Raw genomic sequence first — 17,090 nt, 5'->3', positions numbered from 1 at the left:
CGCCAGGCGAGTAGCCTACAAAGCGAACCATCCATGATGATTTACTGTGGTTCAAATATAATAATAATGTTTTATACTGGACTGGGGAGTCAATGATACATATATTCTTTATTGTTTTAGTGTGATTCCCTGTGTTACCAGCAGGGGGGAGTGGAGACCACATGTGGTACAGCCGTACACAGCCAGGACTGGTCTCTGGTTTCACAGTGCACAACATTGCTGGCTAAAATATGTTCCCCTCCCCTATACATAATTTGATTATAAAATAAAGAATATCTCTCTGTCCGTCCATTAACAGTAATAATGACCACTGCATTTATTTTTAAATATAGGCCTATACATCAGCTCAAAGTCCAAACAAGGAGAAGTCCAGAGATTCAGCCAAGCATAATTCTAGTGGTCTGCTGATCGAGCCTGACCTTAACCTTGTCATTACATCAGATTGTGTTGTGTTGTGTATACTATAAATAACTGAACATGGTTTTAGTGAACACTGTAGTCTACCGTGCAGCATGCTATGATGCTAATGGCTAACAAACCTCATGCTGACATAATTATGACAACATGGTAAAACGTGCTAGTCTAGTGTCTTGCTGTTCCAATGACGGTAATTAATAGACCCCTCTCACACACCCCCCCCCCCTCCCCTCTCCTCTCTCTCTCTCCCCCTCTCCCCCCTCTCTAAGATGAGGACTCTGGCTCAGGCAGCATCTCTCTCTCTCTCACACACACACACACACACACACACAGAGAGAGAGAGAGAGCTCTGGGGGCATAATATCTCTTCTTCTCATGACTGTTCTCATAATGGTAATTTAATAGTCCCCTAGCACGTGCGCGCGCACATACACACACACACACACTCTCTCTTCCCTTGTGCCATATATCTTGGTTTTGTCCACCAGATTGATGACCCTACGTGTGTGTGTGTGTGTGTGCGTGCGCGCACGTGCGTGCGTGACGGTAACCAGCAGAGTGACACGGAGCAGAACGGCTGAAACCATTTAACACACGAGCAGCGACGGACCAAAAACACCGTACGTAAGTTTACCTTTCATTTCATTACATTTCATTAAGTTGTGGTTTTCTTTTCAACCTGTTTCATTATCAAGGTCCATTATTTATTGGGCATTTGAGCCACATGGACCGGCGGCACCATTGTTATTGTTGGATAAACTGAGATTGGCAAAACTTAGATCAAAATAAAAATTCTTCTACGTTCTTTAATTGTGTAGACTTCTTGTAAATTAAGTAATGCAGATCTATGCTAAACATTTATTTAACTCTTGAGAGTAAAATGAAACCAAAAGGACCCGTAAATATCTAAATAAGGGTTAATTTGTTTATTATCTGGGGAGGGGACCACCTGGAACCCTGTCAAGGACCACTGGTGGTCCCCGGACCACTATTGAGTGAGAACCGCTTATTTAAAATAACTTAACTTTATTTTATTTTTTTTCAACCAAGGTTCATGTTTTAGGTTGTACTGTAATTAGAGAAAGTAAAAGAGTGTTAATTTTTTTTCATTTGCTGCTTTCTTTCGTTTTAGGGATTGTAGGCTAGCTGTTTATTACAAGGGGGGGGGGGCATTCGAGCATATTATGTATTTCTTTACAAAAAAAATTAAAGCGATTTTTACATTTTTATTATTTACTATAATCCTACTACACTCCAATAAATTACATTTTGCCACAAAAGATCACAGGATCTACTCTGAATGTGAAGGTAGACTACTGGGGGGAAGCCACATGTGTGTTAGGTGTTCCCAAACTTTTTTGGACCAGGTACCCCTTTTGGGGTAGATATTTTCTAAATGTAGACGTCTAAATGTGTACGTCTTCTCTTATGGGGGTCCCTGGCATATCTTTTCAAATGGGGGTCCACGGGCTAAGTAGTGTCAATTTGGGGGTCCTTGACATGAAAAAGTTTGGGAACCACTGCTTTAAACACTTTAGCACTTTATGAACATGAACAAAATAGATGGGTCCCCCCTGGAACTCCCTCAGGTACCCCTGGGGGTCCCCGGACCCCACTTTGGGAACCACTGTGTTATAGGCTCAATATGTCAGTTTGACACATTCAGTAGATCCTGTGATCTTTTGTGGCCATGTGTTATTTCTTGGAGTGTAGTAGGACTAGCCTATAGTAAAAAAAGAAATGCATATTTAGCCCCATGCTCGACTGCCCCCGGCCCCCTGCACTCAAAAACAGCTAAAATCCCTAAAATGAAAGAAAGCAGCAAATTAACATTAAACCTAAACCTAAAACATGAACCGTGGTTGAACAAAACTAAAGTTGCCCTTTTAGGTTAACTAGGACATGCTGCACGCTCACAGGTCTACATGTAAACATTGCATGTGAGATGGACCACACAGGCTATGTTAACTCAAACTATGATTAGAACATCTATAATTATTATGTCGCTGAAGAATGTTCTCGTTATTATTATTATTATTATTATTATTTTGTTGATGTGCATAAGTTCAAATTAAATTACAATAATGAATCAGTTTGTTCATTTACTATATATTCAAGGATAAGATGAGAGCAAATTAGGTCAGGGAATCTTACAATAAAGTATAATCATTATGAACAGTAAGAATTGGCTTTTAAAACAAGTGTCTGTTGTCTGTAGCCTATGTTTGTTTCAGAACAAACATCAAATATTGGTTAATTTTTCCAATTTTCTAGCACACATAATACTCCAATTTTCTGACCCCTGCAGAGGGTCTTAGTCTTAGTACAATCTGATAAATAAATAATCTGATAAATAAAAGTAAAATCTAAGAAATTCCATTCATTAGAAAACAATAGCCGAAAATAGCCAATCTACAAGCTCACGACGCAACGAGAAGTGTCGCGTTGTTAGCTTGTAGATCGGCTATTTCCACTAGTTTGGGTCCCGCGGGCTGGACTAACATCGTGACCGCTTTTTTCTCTCGACAGACTCCCACTGATTGAGCCCGGTCCGGTCCGGTCCTCCAGGAACTCCAGCTCCAGATGTTGCCACATCTGTCCTTCCTCCTGCTCTTCCTCCTCTCCTCCTCCTCCTCTTCCTCCCCCATGATGATGCACCAGGAAGGTCGTGACCTCTACAACGTCACCATGGCAGCCATTCTGCCCATCAACAACACGGACTATGCGTGGGCGTGGCCTCGCGTTGGCCCCGCCCTCTACCGCGCCGTAGAGCGCGTGAACTCGGACCCCGCCCTGCTGCCCGGGATCCGATTGGTTCTGGAGGTGGGAAACTCCCAGAACGAGCAGGTATTCTGGTCCTATAATTGTTCTGTTGTTCTAAAAACAAGCTGCTATACTATTACTGGTCCAATTGCTCTATTGTTTTAAAACCAGTAGCGATGCTGGTCCTATTGTTCTATAACGAGCAGGTATTCTGGTCCAGTGGTCCTATTGTTTTTAAAACCAGCAGCTGTAGAGCGTCGCAGTCCCGGCCCCTTTCATGACGACAAGGGGCCCGGAATTCTTCCTATAGACATTTCAGAAAGTATTTATTTAAAGACCTGTAAGGGCCGATTCATACTCCTATTTTACCGCTGTTTCGGCGCTGTAGTGCCGAAATGTTTTCGGCTCGTCAGAAATTTTCAGTAGCACCGAAGAGCCGACTTTAGGACGGTACCCCCCCCCCCCCCCCCCCCGAACCTCAAATGACGTCAAATTGTAGGCTCTACAGAGCCGAAGCGACTTTTATTCGGCTCTAAAATAGGAGTATGAATCGGCCCTAAGCCTCGGACAATACCAACTCGGATGGAATTAGAAAGAAGAAAAGCAACCAAACAGTGTTTTACCCTGCCCATTTTATCTTTTTTTTTATAATTATTTGTTCGGTTCAAAATGTTTTGTTTATTGTCATGAGTTGTCGCCATCCGAGTTGGCTTTGTCCGAGGCTTACATGTCTTTAAATAAATACTTTCTGAAACGTCTATGGGAAAAAGGATGGGGAAATGCTCTCTATTGTTCTATTATTCTAAAATGGGTTTAATACCAGCAGGTATAATGGTTCTATTATTTAAAAACAACTAGTATACTGGTTATTTAGTCTATTATTCAGCAGCAGGTACAGTATACTGGCTGACAGGCTATGGAGCACATCTCACCGGTCCTTGTCTCTCTCCACTGGCTCCCAGTGAAGCGTAGAATAATGACATTATTCTTTTTCCGCTTGTCTTCAAAGCCCATAACTCTCTTGCATCTGTGTGCGCCTGTGAGTGAGTGTGCGTGCGTGCGTGCGTGCGTGCGTGCGTGTGTGTGTGTGTGCGTGCGTGCGTGCGTGTATGTATGTATGTGTGTGTGCGTGCCTGCGTGCGTGCGTGTGTTTCTATGTGACTTGTTGTCCTAGTCTAGCTCGCTTTCTTTTAATACTACTTCATTTTACACTGGTGTATTGTATTGCACTGTATCGTATGGTTTTCTCTGACCTGTGAATAGTAGTATTGTACTTTATTTCGGTCCTTTATTTCGAGAACATATATATACATGTAAGTCCATTAACTTAGTGGCGCTGAAAAGGTAGAGGCTGAAGCCGAAGCTTTTATAGAGAGTATGCACATGCATGATTTTCCCATCAGGACACGCCCCCCTCATCTAGACTGATCAGCATGGAGTGTTTGAGTTTGGAAGCGCTCGTTGGAAATCACTCAACCTTCCTGCCGTACCACCTGTTTCTAAATGTCACATAATGCAGGAGGCAGCAACATGTTGTGTTATTGAAAACAAGCACTTCCAAACTCCAGACACTTAGAAAAATAATCAAATGCAGGGCATTTCTTGACAGTGGATTTTTATGACACAAAAACTTTTTGTATTACTGCTTCATTTTACACTGGTGTATTGTATTGCACTGTATCGTATGGGGCTATTCATGTCAGTGGAAGTTGCTCAGTGGCGTTTTGAAGCACCCGGAAGGACCGCCGCCTTTTTTCGCCGATTCAGCATTTGGGCACCAAACTTTGGTGCCCAAATGCGGAAGTGCAACCGGGCGCTCAATGTTAAAGCCCAGCTGCACGGGGATTCCTCGTCATGAATCCATGGGTCCGCCTGCAGTCCTTCCTCTTACCACTAGGGCCCAATGCTTCAAAGTTGTTAGAGCCTCACTGGCCCCTTGGCGTGTTCCTGCATAACTTCCAGGTACGATGATGTCCTGTGCCTACCCTGTTTTCTCCTTTTCTCTTTCTATTCTATATTTTTTTCTCTTTTCTCTTTCTTCGGATTCATTGCGCCAAAGTGTAGCAACAAACACCGAGTCTATATGAACCTGCATTAATGAAGCTTTACTTCCCTACAGGGTTTCTGTTCGGACTTGGCGGCGCCCCTAGCGGCGGTGGATCTCAAGATGTCCCATGACCCCTGGGTGTTCGTGGGACCGGGCTGTGACTACTCCTCCTCGCCGGTCGCTCGCTTCACCACCCACTGGGACGTCCCCATGGTGACGGCGGGCGCGCGGGCAATCGGCTTTGACCGCCACGCTTCGGTGACCAACACAGGTGAGTTTGAAACGAACAAACGAACGCAACCTTGGAATGCTTTATAGCCTTTCCCAAAACAGTGGGTCCACCGGGTCCATTCTTGGATTATGGGTTGCGAGTATGTAGGCCTATACCTTTTGTTTTGAACCATTATCATTATTGTTATTTCTACGTTTTTGTTAAGTAATTAAAAGAAAATCGGTAAATGTGGAAGAGAAAGTAGCTGAAAAATGGCAGATCTGCAAGCTCTGCTACTTTCATTATTTTCAACAGTTTTTTCTCTGACAGTTTTTTTTTTGTTTTGAAAAAGTGAAATGCAGGTGAAATAAGCTATGGCTGCTATTTTCAGCATGCAAACAAGTGCAAAATGACTTATACTGGATCTCTTGTCCACTATAGTCCCTTCCTAACATTTTAGTCTTAGTTTTTATTTGTTGACGAGATTGTCAATACATTTAGTCTTATAGTTTTAGTCATCATGGCTTAAGTTTTCATTTAGTTTCCATTTAGTTTTCCTCAGTGAAAAAAAGGTAGTCGGCGAACATTTAGTTTTAGTCGACGAAATCAACGCGGCTAACGGCTGCTATGCTAATTAGGCCTGTCAAAAAAAATCGATTCGAGTTAGAATCGCGATTCTAATGCCGTCCGATTCAGAATCGATTCTCATTTTCCAAAAATCGATTTTTCTAAAAAGAAAAAAAAAAGAAAAAAGGTTTTTTTTTTTTTCCTTCCACAAATGTACCTGTGCATGCAATGCATTATGGCCTGGGTTTCTGCATAGTGCATTTACTACCAGCTAAGCTAAGCCTGCCAATTGTATTTATTTTACACCTGTTTTAATACTAATGTATTGTTCTGGTATTGAGTGAGAAGAGATTTTGTAACTTTTGTACTGGTTCAAATTTGTGCAAGCTAAATAAATGAGACATGTTCTTACTCTTGGATTTAACCTTTGTGTGTTTAAATCATACTCGTACTAAATGTACTCTGCTTTCATGCCAGAAGACTGGAGTAGATCATGCTAAAATTCTATTTAATTGTTTTTAATTTAAAAAAAAACTGCTTTAGAATCGAAAAAATCTTTTTTGAATCGAGAATCGGAAAAATCGGAAAGATCGTTTTTGAATCCAATCGTCACCCCAAGAATCGGAATCGAATCGTGGGACACCTAAAGATTCGCAGCCCTAATGCTAACGCTCTGCCACCAGGGCCCACTCACAAGAAGCTGGGCGAGCTGGCCGTGTCCATCCAGCAGTACTTCGGGTGGCGGCGCCACGCCCTCCTGGTGTTCACGGACGACAGCGTGGACGCCAACGACGACCGGGTGTGCTTCTTCGCCGTGGAGGGCGTCTACACGCTGCTCAACAGCATCAACGTCACCGTCACCGAGAGGCTCGTGCACAAGGACCACATCGACTACCAGGAGCTGGTCGAGCACATCAGAGCACACGGGAGAGGTGAGTGGACACGCCTGCAGGTGCTTAACCCATTCTGACCTGAGATCAGATTCATATGAGGTTTCCACTGGACACACACTGGTCTGATTATAACCCATTCTGACCTGAGATCAGATTCTAAAAATGTCAGTCGTTCTTCGATTTTTTTCAAAAAGAGCAGACCTACAAGCTCGTAGCGCGCCACTCGGTGGCGCGCTATGAGCTTGTAGATCTGCTATTTTTCAATAGCTAAAGCATGACATGATGCTGACACCGAAACGGGTTCCCGTTCAGAATGGGTTAAAGGACCACTTCACCACTTTTCAACCTATCTTCATATAATAATCACTAATAATAATAATAATAATCATGATAAAATGTCACGATTTTTTTCTACTCAGTCTGTGTCTCATAGGAGGACTGTGTGGGCAGTTTAGAAACCGTCTTCCAGTGACATCATCATTAGGCAGATTATTTTTTAAACAAGATTTATTTACAAAACATTTTTGAAGCCAGTGTGAGAACGATGACTTCCATTTTCGCATTGCAACTTTTCAGGACTAGAAAGCCTGCAGTTTTTATTAGCTTGTATTCCCCATCGATGATGTCACTGGAAGACGGTTTCTGAACTGCCCACAGCCCTACTATGAGACACAGACTGAGTAGAAAAGAATTGCGCCCATTTCTTCATGATTATTAGTGAGTGATTATATGAAGATAGGTTGAAAAGTGGTGAAGTGTACATTATTAGCTAGCCGGAGCCCCTGAAACCCATGTTTCGTACTGGAAATAGGAGTATAACTATGACCAGGAAGAAGCCTAAAATAATAAATTGTCTAAATACAGACGTATTGTATATTGCATTATAACCGGAGCGCAGGAGGGAGGTTCCGGAGCCTGGTTGATGCCGCCCGCACGCAACTGAGATACTGTCTGCATCCTGTAGTGTTGGCTATACTCTGCTGCGTTGCTGCGTGCCTATCGGGCCTGCAGGCTCTTTTTAGCCGGCTGGTAACGACCGCGCCGTAGGATTTGTAGGTCCCGGGTTGCCAGCTATTGGTGGCAGCGTTACAGACCTAATTCCGGGTATATTCGACAGAACGTTAACTTGCCTGGTTGTGGAGGTTCCCCCCCAGTCAGTCGAGCCTATATAGCTCCTGGCTGGCGCATGTGGGCGCGCTTCCAGGTAGGGGGGACGACGACTGTAGGCTATACGGTGCTGTGTTGCTCTTTGCCTATCGCGCCTGGCTCTTTGGCCGACTGGTGACAGATTCGGGTCCTGCAGGTTCGTTGTGTCTAATATTTGCACACACGCCATTTTGGAAAGAACTTTGGCCCCTTCCCTATACTGCCTTCACAGGTGTTACCGATGGTACCGATGTTCACTCACCTGTGTCGGTCACTGAAGGGTGACGGTCAAGCCACTGTGCTCAAACAGAGTCGGGGCGCTCACCTCCCTCCCGACCACGGTCATTTGGAAGTTGTCTCGTGTCTCTTCCCGAACTCCCAACTTGTTTCCTTGGCTTCAACACCGACAAATTGAACTTGAAGCTGGGCTGAAGGACCCCAGAATCGGAATCAGAATCAAACTTTATTGTCACATCACATTACAAGTAACATGGGTGAAATTCTTGTTTGTGCAGGCTCATCAATGCAGTTAAAAAGAAAGTGCACAGTACATGACTAATCTACATGGTACAATGTATGCATATATAAAAAATAATGAAATAAAGTCATGTAGACTATAGTATATATAAAGTAGTCATCTATTAAAAGGAGACCAATCCAGTTCAAACTGTGCGGCGTCACCAGTCCTATTTCTTGTTCAGCAGTCTAATTGTGGACAAGTAGAAACTGTTCAAGAGTCTGGTGGTGCTGGACCCGGGATGAGTTTGGGTCGTCACAACATTTCGGTGGCACCGAAGCGCCGACTCTGGGATAGTTCGTGCCCGCCGATTGCCGAACCTCTGAATGACGTCACATCGTAGTCTCTCGACAGAGCCGAACCGACTTAAATTCGGCTTTAAAAGAATATGAATCGACCGTTACTCTAACCATAACACCGTAACCCAAAAGCTTGTAGAATGTAGACGTGAGAGAGGTTAGTGATTTTTACCCAAACAAAGGACTTTTATTTTCAACTTGGGACACATTTGGGGATTTTTAACATTGGCATGGCCATAGCACTATCCCCCTTCCCTGCAAATAGATAAACTAATTACATAAACCCAATCAGCCTTTCCTAACTTTAACCCTGCATGCATGGTTACCAGAATCCATGGTAGACATGAGAGAGGTTAGTGATTGTTTTTGCACAGCAATGTTCCAGTGGCAATGTTCTCTCTCTCTCTCTCTCTCTCTCTCTCTCTCTCTCTCTCTCTCTGTCTCTGTCTCTCGGCCCCGGAGGGAGTGCGGTGTGCGGTGTGTGGTTATTAATTCACAGAAATGACTGATGTGAAAAATGGCCACTGGGCAGCGTGCACAAGAAATATGACACTGACTGTCCTGGTGGTTCATGAGATTAGTTGCGGACACACGCACGCACACGCACACACACACACACACACACACACACACACACACACACACACACATACAAACACACACACACACACACACACACACACACACACACACTTCCCATGTGTGTAATTTATGACCATGTGTTGTGGTGTGACGCTGGTTGAGACAGGCCTGCGACTGATTACATCTATTACATCTGACCTGACTTTGTGTGGTTGTTCAGGGGAAAGAAAATAATAATAATAATAATGATAATAATGTATATTACTGTATATTGTTCCTTTCGTCCAAAAAGTGTTATTTTTCAGGAAATGGAAAATAAATGGATCCAATGTAGTTGTTATTGAGTCACAAGCATCCTGTTGTTAATAGGTTCCATTGGTTCAATAAAAACCCGTAACACACGTAACCAATTTCACTTCTTCAAAGCTTCCAATTCCTCCTCAAAGCTGGTGCTTTTCTACTTTTTAACGTGACAAAATAAAGTAGTTATTATTAACCCATTCTGAATGGGAACCCGTTTCGGTGTTGGCATCATGTCGTGCTTTAGCTATTGAAAAATAGCAGATCTACAAGCTCATAGCGCGCCACCGAGTGGCGCGCTACGAGCTTGTAGGTCTGCTATTTTTTTTTTTATCGAAGAGCGACTGACATTTTTTAGAATCTGATCTCAGGTCAGAATGGGTTAATCAGACCTAGTGTGTGTCCAGTGGAAACCTTGTATGAATCTGATCTCAGGTCAGAATGGGTTATTAATGAAGAGTTTTCTGCCGGCAGCAACGATACACGTCTGACTTGCTGGTCGTCTTTCTCCTCATGCCTTTTGTCCTCATGCTGCAAACATTCAAAGATTAGGACCTTTATCACAGGACCTAACACAGTAGGATCATTATAGGATCTTGATCAAACATTGTACAATCCAGCTCTATAGAATTATGCAATACATATATGTTTATTTTTGGAACAACAGTTCTTATTTAATGTGAAAAAAGTCTATATGGGAATTCAGAATGGGGGAAGGAAAAATTTAAAGAAACGCGACACAGGTGGGATGTATAAATTACATCAGACTTTGTTGCTGTATTGTCAGAAATCAGTGTTTATGTGAGTGCGTGCGTGCGTGCATCAGTGTATCCGTGCGGTGCGTGTCACGTGTGTGTGGGAGGTGGGCTGTATCTTTGATTTGCACATGGACCACTCCTTTATGACCTTTGGGATTCTTGTGTTGTTTAGCCAAAAGTTACAAATAGCCTGTCGTGTCTATACTTGTGGTTTTCGCATGAAAGGTATTTTTCTAGTTTGAACTCTTGCTTGTATTCAACATAGAATGGTCAACATGTAGAATTCGACCATCGCCTGCTATCGCCTGTATAGTTTCCGGGTCCCATTGACAAATAATGCACTTCCGGAATTTTCTGTCGGGCCGTCGCCCTCTGTTCAAACGCACTGTCAACCCTGTTATATTTGTTTCCCTGTAAAATGAATTGTAATTTGCGGATTCAAATACACACTGTGTGCGTGCATGAGTGCGCGTGTGAGTGCGTGTGTACGTGTTACGTTGTGTGTGTGTGTGTGTAGTGGTGTACCTGTGTTGCGGGCAGGACGTCCTACGGAGGCTGATGTTGCAGTTCGTGTGGGCGGGGCTGGCGTTGGAGGACTATGCGTTCTTCTTCGTGGATCTGTTTGGGGAGGCGCTGTCCGGCGGCAGGCCCTGGTACCATGGCGACCGCTACGATGACGCGGCGCGGCACGCCTTCAGAGTGAGTACACTACACGCACGCACACACACACACACACACACACACACACACACACCCACACACTTGACAAATTCCACACATCCATCCATTGCGGAAGTGGCGATTTTAGGTTTTAGTTGTTTATATTCAATAACTTATAGCCATCGAGTTCTCACAGGGGAACCCCCCCCCCTGCTGGGAGAGCCAAAAGTCGCCTGTATGGCCGGATGGGAAATACATGAGGTTCCCAGTTCGATCCCGGGCTCCCCCAGAGTTGATGTCGAAGTGTCCTTGAGCAAGACTCTGAACCCCTAATTTCTCCCGATGTGCAGGTTGGTTGCCTTGCATGCTGGGTACCTCTGCCATCGGTGTATGAATGTGTGTGTGAATGTGTGAATGGGTGAATGTAAAAGCGCTTTGGATAAAAAGCGCTACATAAATGCACAATTTACATATTTGAAAATTTGAAAATAGCCGATCTACAAGGTCACAATGTGTCACATCGCGATGCATTGTGAGCTTGTAGATCGGCTATTTTCAAGAGACGTTCAAAACATTCAAAAACGTAAAATGGCACATCATGCATAATGAGTATTTTTGGTGGGCTATACTTTGAGTACACTTTGAAGCCAGTCATTTCGCACTTTTACTCAAGTAAATGTTGAATTTCCCACCACTGCTCACAACGCGCAGCAGCTATTCCCGCGGCGCGCGCCAAGGTATGAATGAGGCTGAGCGCGTACACACACACACACAGTCACGTTTGGGTTGTGTTGTGAGTTTATTTTCATACCCCCGTGTGTGTGAGTTCAGTGTTGCTTTGCTCAGATGATTTAATGACTTAAGAAAACATGTCCGAGTGATGGACTGGCATTCCAGAGCACGTTGTTACAACACACTGCGGTGATTCATGCTCTTATTATTAGTTCCGTTATGTTTTTAACCCATTCTGAACGGGAACCCCTTTTGGTGTCATGCCATCATGTCATGCTTTAGCTATTGAAAAATAGCAGATCTACAAGCTCGTAGCGCGCCACCGAGTGGCGCGCTACGAGTCTGCTATTTTTTGAAAAATCGAAGAACGACTGACATTTTTAGAATCTGATCTCAGGTCAGAATGGGTTAATCAGACCCAGTGTGTGTCCAGTGGAAACCTCGTATGAATCTGATCTCAGGTCAGAATGGGTTAATGGCTCTGTTGTTGTCCCTGCCGTGCACTGGACACTGTACAGACTACAGACACACATGTCTGTCTGTCTGTCTGTCTGTCTGTCTGTCTGTCTGTCTGTCTGTCTGTCTGTCTGTCTGTCTCCTATGTCTGTCTGTCTGTCTGTCTCCTATGTCTGTCTGTCTGTCTGTCTGTCTGTCTGTCTGTCTGTCTCCTATGTCTGTCTGTCTGTCTGTCTCCTATGTCTGTCTGTCTGTCTGTCTCCTATGTCTGTCTGTCTGTCTGTCTGTCTGTCTGTCTGTCTCCTATGTCTGTCTGTCTGTCTGTCTGTCTGTCTGTCTGTCTCCTATGTCTGTCTGTCTGTCTGTCTGTCTGTCTGTCTGTCTGTCTCCTATGTCTGTCTGTCTGTCTGTCTGTCTGTCTGTCTCCACCCTCAATGTCTCTCTCTCTCTCTCTCTCTCTCTCTCTCTCTGCTAGTTTAGTTATGTTTTCGTGTTTTTATTTCATTTCCTTTAGCTTTAGCTAAAAGATTGCACAGTATGCTACAGTATGTTTGCAATTTTTTTCCTGTTATACGAGTGTTTTTTTCCCCGGTGAACTAAAATGTTTCGTCAAATCTAGTTGTGCTATTGCAATAATTTATATAAAGAAGTAATAATAATTATTATTATTATATATATATAATATATTGCCTTTTTTATTTGAATTTTTCTTTCAGAGTGTGAAGATCTTAACCTACCATGAGCCTGATGTTCCAGAATATCTGCAGTTTGTCCAAAACCTGAAGATTGATGCCAAGAACATGTTTAACTTCACTGTAACAGACACTAAGGTGAATATACACTACACAAATCAACACCACACAACACTACACACTACAGAGCACTACACAACGAATCTCTCAAGAACAGATTCTCAAACAAACAGCAGAGGGTGCTGTTTTTTCTGTTATTTTGCCGATGGGTTTCCAGATTTCTACACAACAGACACAACACTACACAATGATAGAACAACTTAATAATAACTTTTTTTTTCAAAATTTCAAAAAACATGGGCTATAACCCATCGTTTTTTTTTTGTTTTTTTTAATCCTCAAAAATGATGAAAAACGGCGTGCTATAGTATGCCGTACGATATGGGCTATAGCCCATAATCCAAAATGATGAGAAACGAGGATAACTCTTTTTTCCAAAATTTCAAAAAACATGGGTATAACCCATCGTTTTTAATTTTTTTTCAAATCCTCAAAAATGATGAAAAACGGCGCGCTATAGTATGCCGTACGATATGGGCTATAGCCCATAATCCAAAATGATGAGAAACGAGGATAACTCTTTTTTCCAAAATTTCAAAAAACATGGGCTATAACCCATCGTTTTTTAATTTTTTTCAAATCCTCAAAAATGATGAAAAACGGCGTGCTATAGTATGCCGTACGATATACCAAGGAAACAAGATCAACTCGCTATAAAAAAAGGACATTGAGTTATTCTAATTCGATGACTTGCCACATACACAAACTGAAATGTATTCTCTCTCTAACGTAGAGACGTCTAACGTTGTGATTATCTCTCTCTCCCTCTCCCTCTCCCTCTCCCTCTCCCTCTCCCTCTCCCTCTCCCTCTCCCTCTCCCTCTCCCTCTCCCTCTCCCTCTCTCTCTCTCCCTCTCTCTCTCCCTCTCCCTCTCTCTCTCTCTCTCTCTCTCTCTCTCCAGTACAACCTGATAGCAGGCGGCTTCCATGACAGTGTGTTGCTGTACTCTCAGGCCCTCTGCGAGACTCTGGCTGAGGAGAGAGAGAAGCTAGGACCCAGAGGAGACCTGGAGACTGGCGGAGCCGTGAGGAGACCCAGTGGAGAGATGGTGACACGGAGGATGTGGAACCGGTCGTTCCATGGTGAGGAAACCATCACTACTGTGATGTGGGGGCGACTGTGGGGGGGCGACTGGGGGGGGGCGACTGTGGGGGCGACTGTGGGGGCGACTGTGGGGGGCGACTGTGGGGGGCGACTGTGGGGGGGCGACTGTGGCTCAGGAGGTAGAGCAGGTCGTCCAATGATCCGTGGGTCGGCGGTTCGAATCCCGGCTCCTCCTCCTGTCTACATGTCGAAGTGTCCTTGGGCAAAGACACTGGACCCCAAATTGCTCCCGATGTGCTGGTTGGTACCTTGCATGGCTTCCGCCGCAATCGGTGTATGAATGTGTGTGTGAATGGGTGAATGTAATGCACAATCTACGTATGTAAAGATAGATGTTGGATGAAGGCGCTTTATAAATGCACCATTTACCATTTACTAGAGGTCCTGGTGAGATAAAACCAACGGTACTAGAGGTCCTGGTGAGATAAAACCAACAGTACTAGAGATCCTGGTCAGCTGTAATATCCGAAGGACAACTTCGCAAGGAGGCCTTGAACTCTTCTTTAGTCTTTGCTTTATTTTCTTTGTTCATTCCCTGCAGAGTCAAAACACTTAAAAAAACTTGACCATTCATTGTCAATGGCATTCAATGTCCGTGCTGGGACAAACACTTAAAGAAACTGACCATTCATTGTCAATGTTTGTGTTAGGACAATGTCTTTGGGGTTTACTTTATACACAAACCCTCAAAGCTGGACATAATAGGAGGGACTAAAGCCCCTCAACAAAAAAGAAAGTCCCCCCAGATGCGAGGTGGCCTTGCGTATACAGTAACTTACCTTAATAGTCGGACTGGGAACAGTAAACAACCAAACCGACATTTAAAAATGCACGGACGAAACGTGAGAAATGTCTCCCCCCCTCCGTTTCGCCTACTCCCCACGGATTGTTTGTAATCGAATGACTGAGTGTATAATAATACAATATGGGCCTTTAGAGGTCTTGGTAGGATATATTATAGAACATATTCCCATTATTTTATTTCCTCTGTGTATAGCACTATTTCCTGTTTGTGCGTGTGACTGTGTGTGACGGTGTGTGTGTGACGGTGTGTGTGTGTATGTGTGTGTGTCTGTGTCTGTGTCTGTGTGTGTGTGTGTGTGTGTGTGTCTGTGTGTGTGTGTGTGTGTGTGTGTGTGTGTGTGTGTGTGTGTGTCTGTGTGTGTGTGTGTGTGTGTGTGTGTGTGTGCGTGTGTGAGTGTGTGTGTGTGCATGCGTGTGCGTGTGTGTGTGAGTGTGAGAACCATTTTTCAGTGGTTTTGCTTCCATCATTAGAGCCGTCTGAGACAGATTCCTGCATCTGGTTCACACACACACACACACACACACACACACACACACACTACACACACATTCTTTGTCATTTTGTTCACATGTTTTTATTTTTATTTTTTTTATCCTGTCCCGTGTATTAATTCTTCTGAGAATGTCACATTCCATTTCTATGAGCTGTTCAAGGGAGTACAGGGGCAACTTCTCTCACAATCCTCCTTCTTCCTGGCACAGTCTGTAGTGCTGTCGCCTCTCAGCTAGAAGGTCCTGGGTTCGATTCCCGCTGGGGACGCTGGGGGCGTGTTCCCTCCTCCGCGTCATCAGTGCCCATACAGTATACCCGAGGTGGGGTTGGCGAAAGGGCCTTTCTGTGTGGAGTTTGCATTTTCTCCCCGTGTCCCCTATAGGGTAGGTACCCTCACATGTTCTCCCCGTGTCCCCTAGGGTAGGTACCCTCACATGTTCTCCCCGTGTCCCCTAGGGTAGGTACCCTCACATGTTCTCCCCGTGTCCCCTAGGGTAGGTACCCTCACATGTTCTCCCTGTGTCCCCTAGGGTAGGTAACCTCACATGTTCTCCCCGTGTCCCCTAGGGTAGGTGCCCTCACATGTTCTCCCCGTGTCCCCTAGGGTAGGTACCCTCACATGTTCTCCCCGTGTCCCCTAGGGTAGGTACCCTCACATGTTCTCCCCGTGTCCCCTAGGGTAGGTACCCTCACATGTTCTCCCCGTGTCCCCTAGGGTAGGTACCCTCACATGTTCTCCCCGTGTCCCCTAGGGTAGGTACACTCACATGTTCTCCCCGTGTCCCCTAGGGTAGGTACCCTCACATGTTCTCCCCGTGTCCCCTAGGGTAGGTACCCTCACATGTTCTCCCCGTGTCCCCTAGGGTAGGTACCCTCACATGTTCTCCCCGTGTCCCCTAGGGTAGGTACCCTCACATGTTCTCCCCGTGTCCCCTAGGGTAGGTACCCTCACATGTTCTCCCCGTGTCCCCTAGGGTAGGTACCCTCACATGTTCTCCCCGTGTCCCCTAGGGTAGGTACACTCACATGTTCTCCCCGTGTCCCCTAGGGTAGGTACCCTCACATGTTCTCCCCGTGTCCCCTAGGGTAGGTGCCCTCACATGTTCTCCCCGTGTCCCCTAGGGTAGGTACCCTCACATGTTCTCCCCGTGTCCCCTAGGGTAGGTACCCTCACATGTTCTCCCCGTGTCCCCTAGGGTAGGTACCCTCACATGTTCTCCCCGTGTCCCCTAGGGTAGGTACCCTCACATGTTCTCCCCGTGTCCCCTAGGGTAGGTACCCTCACATGTTCTCCCCGTGTCCCCATAGGGTAGGTACCCTCACATGTTCTCCCCGTGTCCCCTAGGGTAGGTACACTCACATGTTCTCCCCGTGTCCCCTAGGGTATACCATGTTCTCCCCGTGTCCCCTAGGGTAGGTACCCTCACAAAAACATGCAGTAATCCTGGTCTCTAAACTATACCTCCCCCTGGTCAGCCAGGGCGCCTGATGGATTGGAAAGGAACTGGTCGGAATAACGTGTTCCTTCC

General features: G+C 44.9%; 1 protein-coding gene across 1 annotated transcript in view; it reads left to right on the top strand.

Annotated features, from left to right (window-relative positions):
* Positions 1-2,982: 2,982 nt before the first annotated feature.
* Positions 2,983-17,090, top strand: part of LOC308331934 (atrial natriuretic peptide receptor 1-like) — a 27,470-nt gene continuing 13,362 nt past the window's right edge. The window contains exons 1-6 of the mRNA XM_080787485.1: positions 2,983-3,264; positions 5,300-5,498; positions 6,689-6,937; positions 11,018-11,199; positions 13,065-13,178; positions 14,062-14,242. Of these exons, the coding sequence (XP_080643611.1) occupies positions 3,001-3,264; positions 5,300-5,498; positions 6,689-6,937; positions 11,018-11,199; positions 13,065-13,178; positions 14,062-14,242 (1,189 nt within the window). The 5' untranslated portion in view covers positions 2,983-3,000. The remainder of the gene's footprint in view (positions 3,265-5,299; positions 5,499-6,688; positions 6,938-11,017; positions 11,200-13,064; positions 13,179-14,061; positions 14,243-17,090) is intronic.

This window comes from Protomyctophum bolini (assembly GCF_963924005.1).
Source record: "Protomyctophum bolini genome assembly, chromosome: 17".
NCBI lineage: Eukaryota > Metazoa > Chordata > Actinopteri > Myctophiformes > Myctophidae > Protomyctophum > Protomyctophum bolini.
This window is presented reverse-complemented; position numbering and strand designations above follow the sequence as displayed.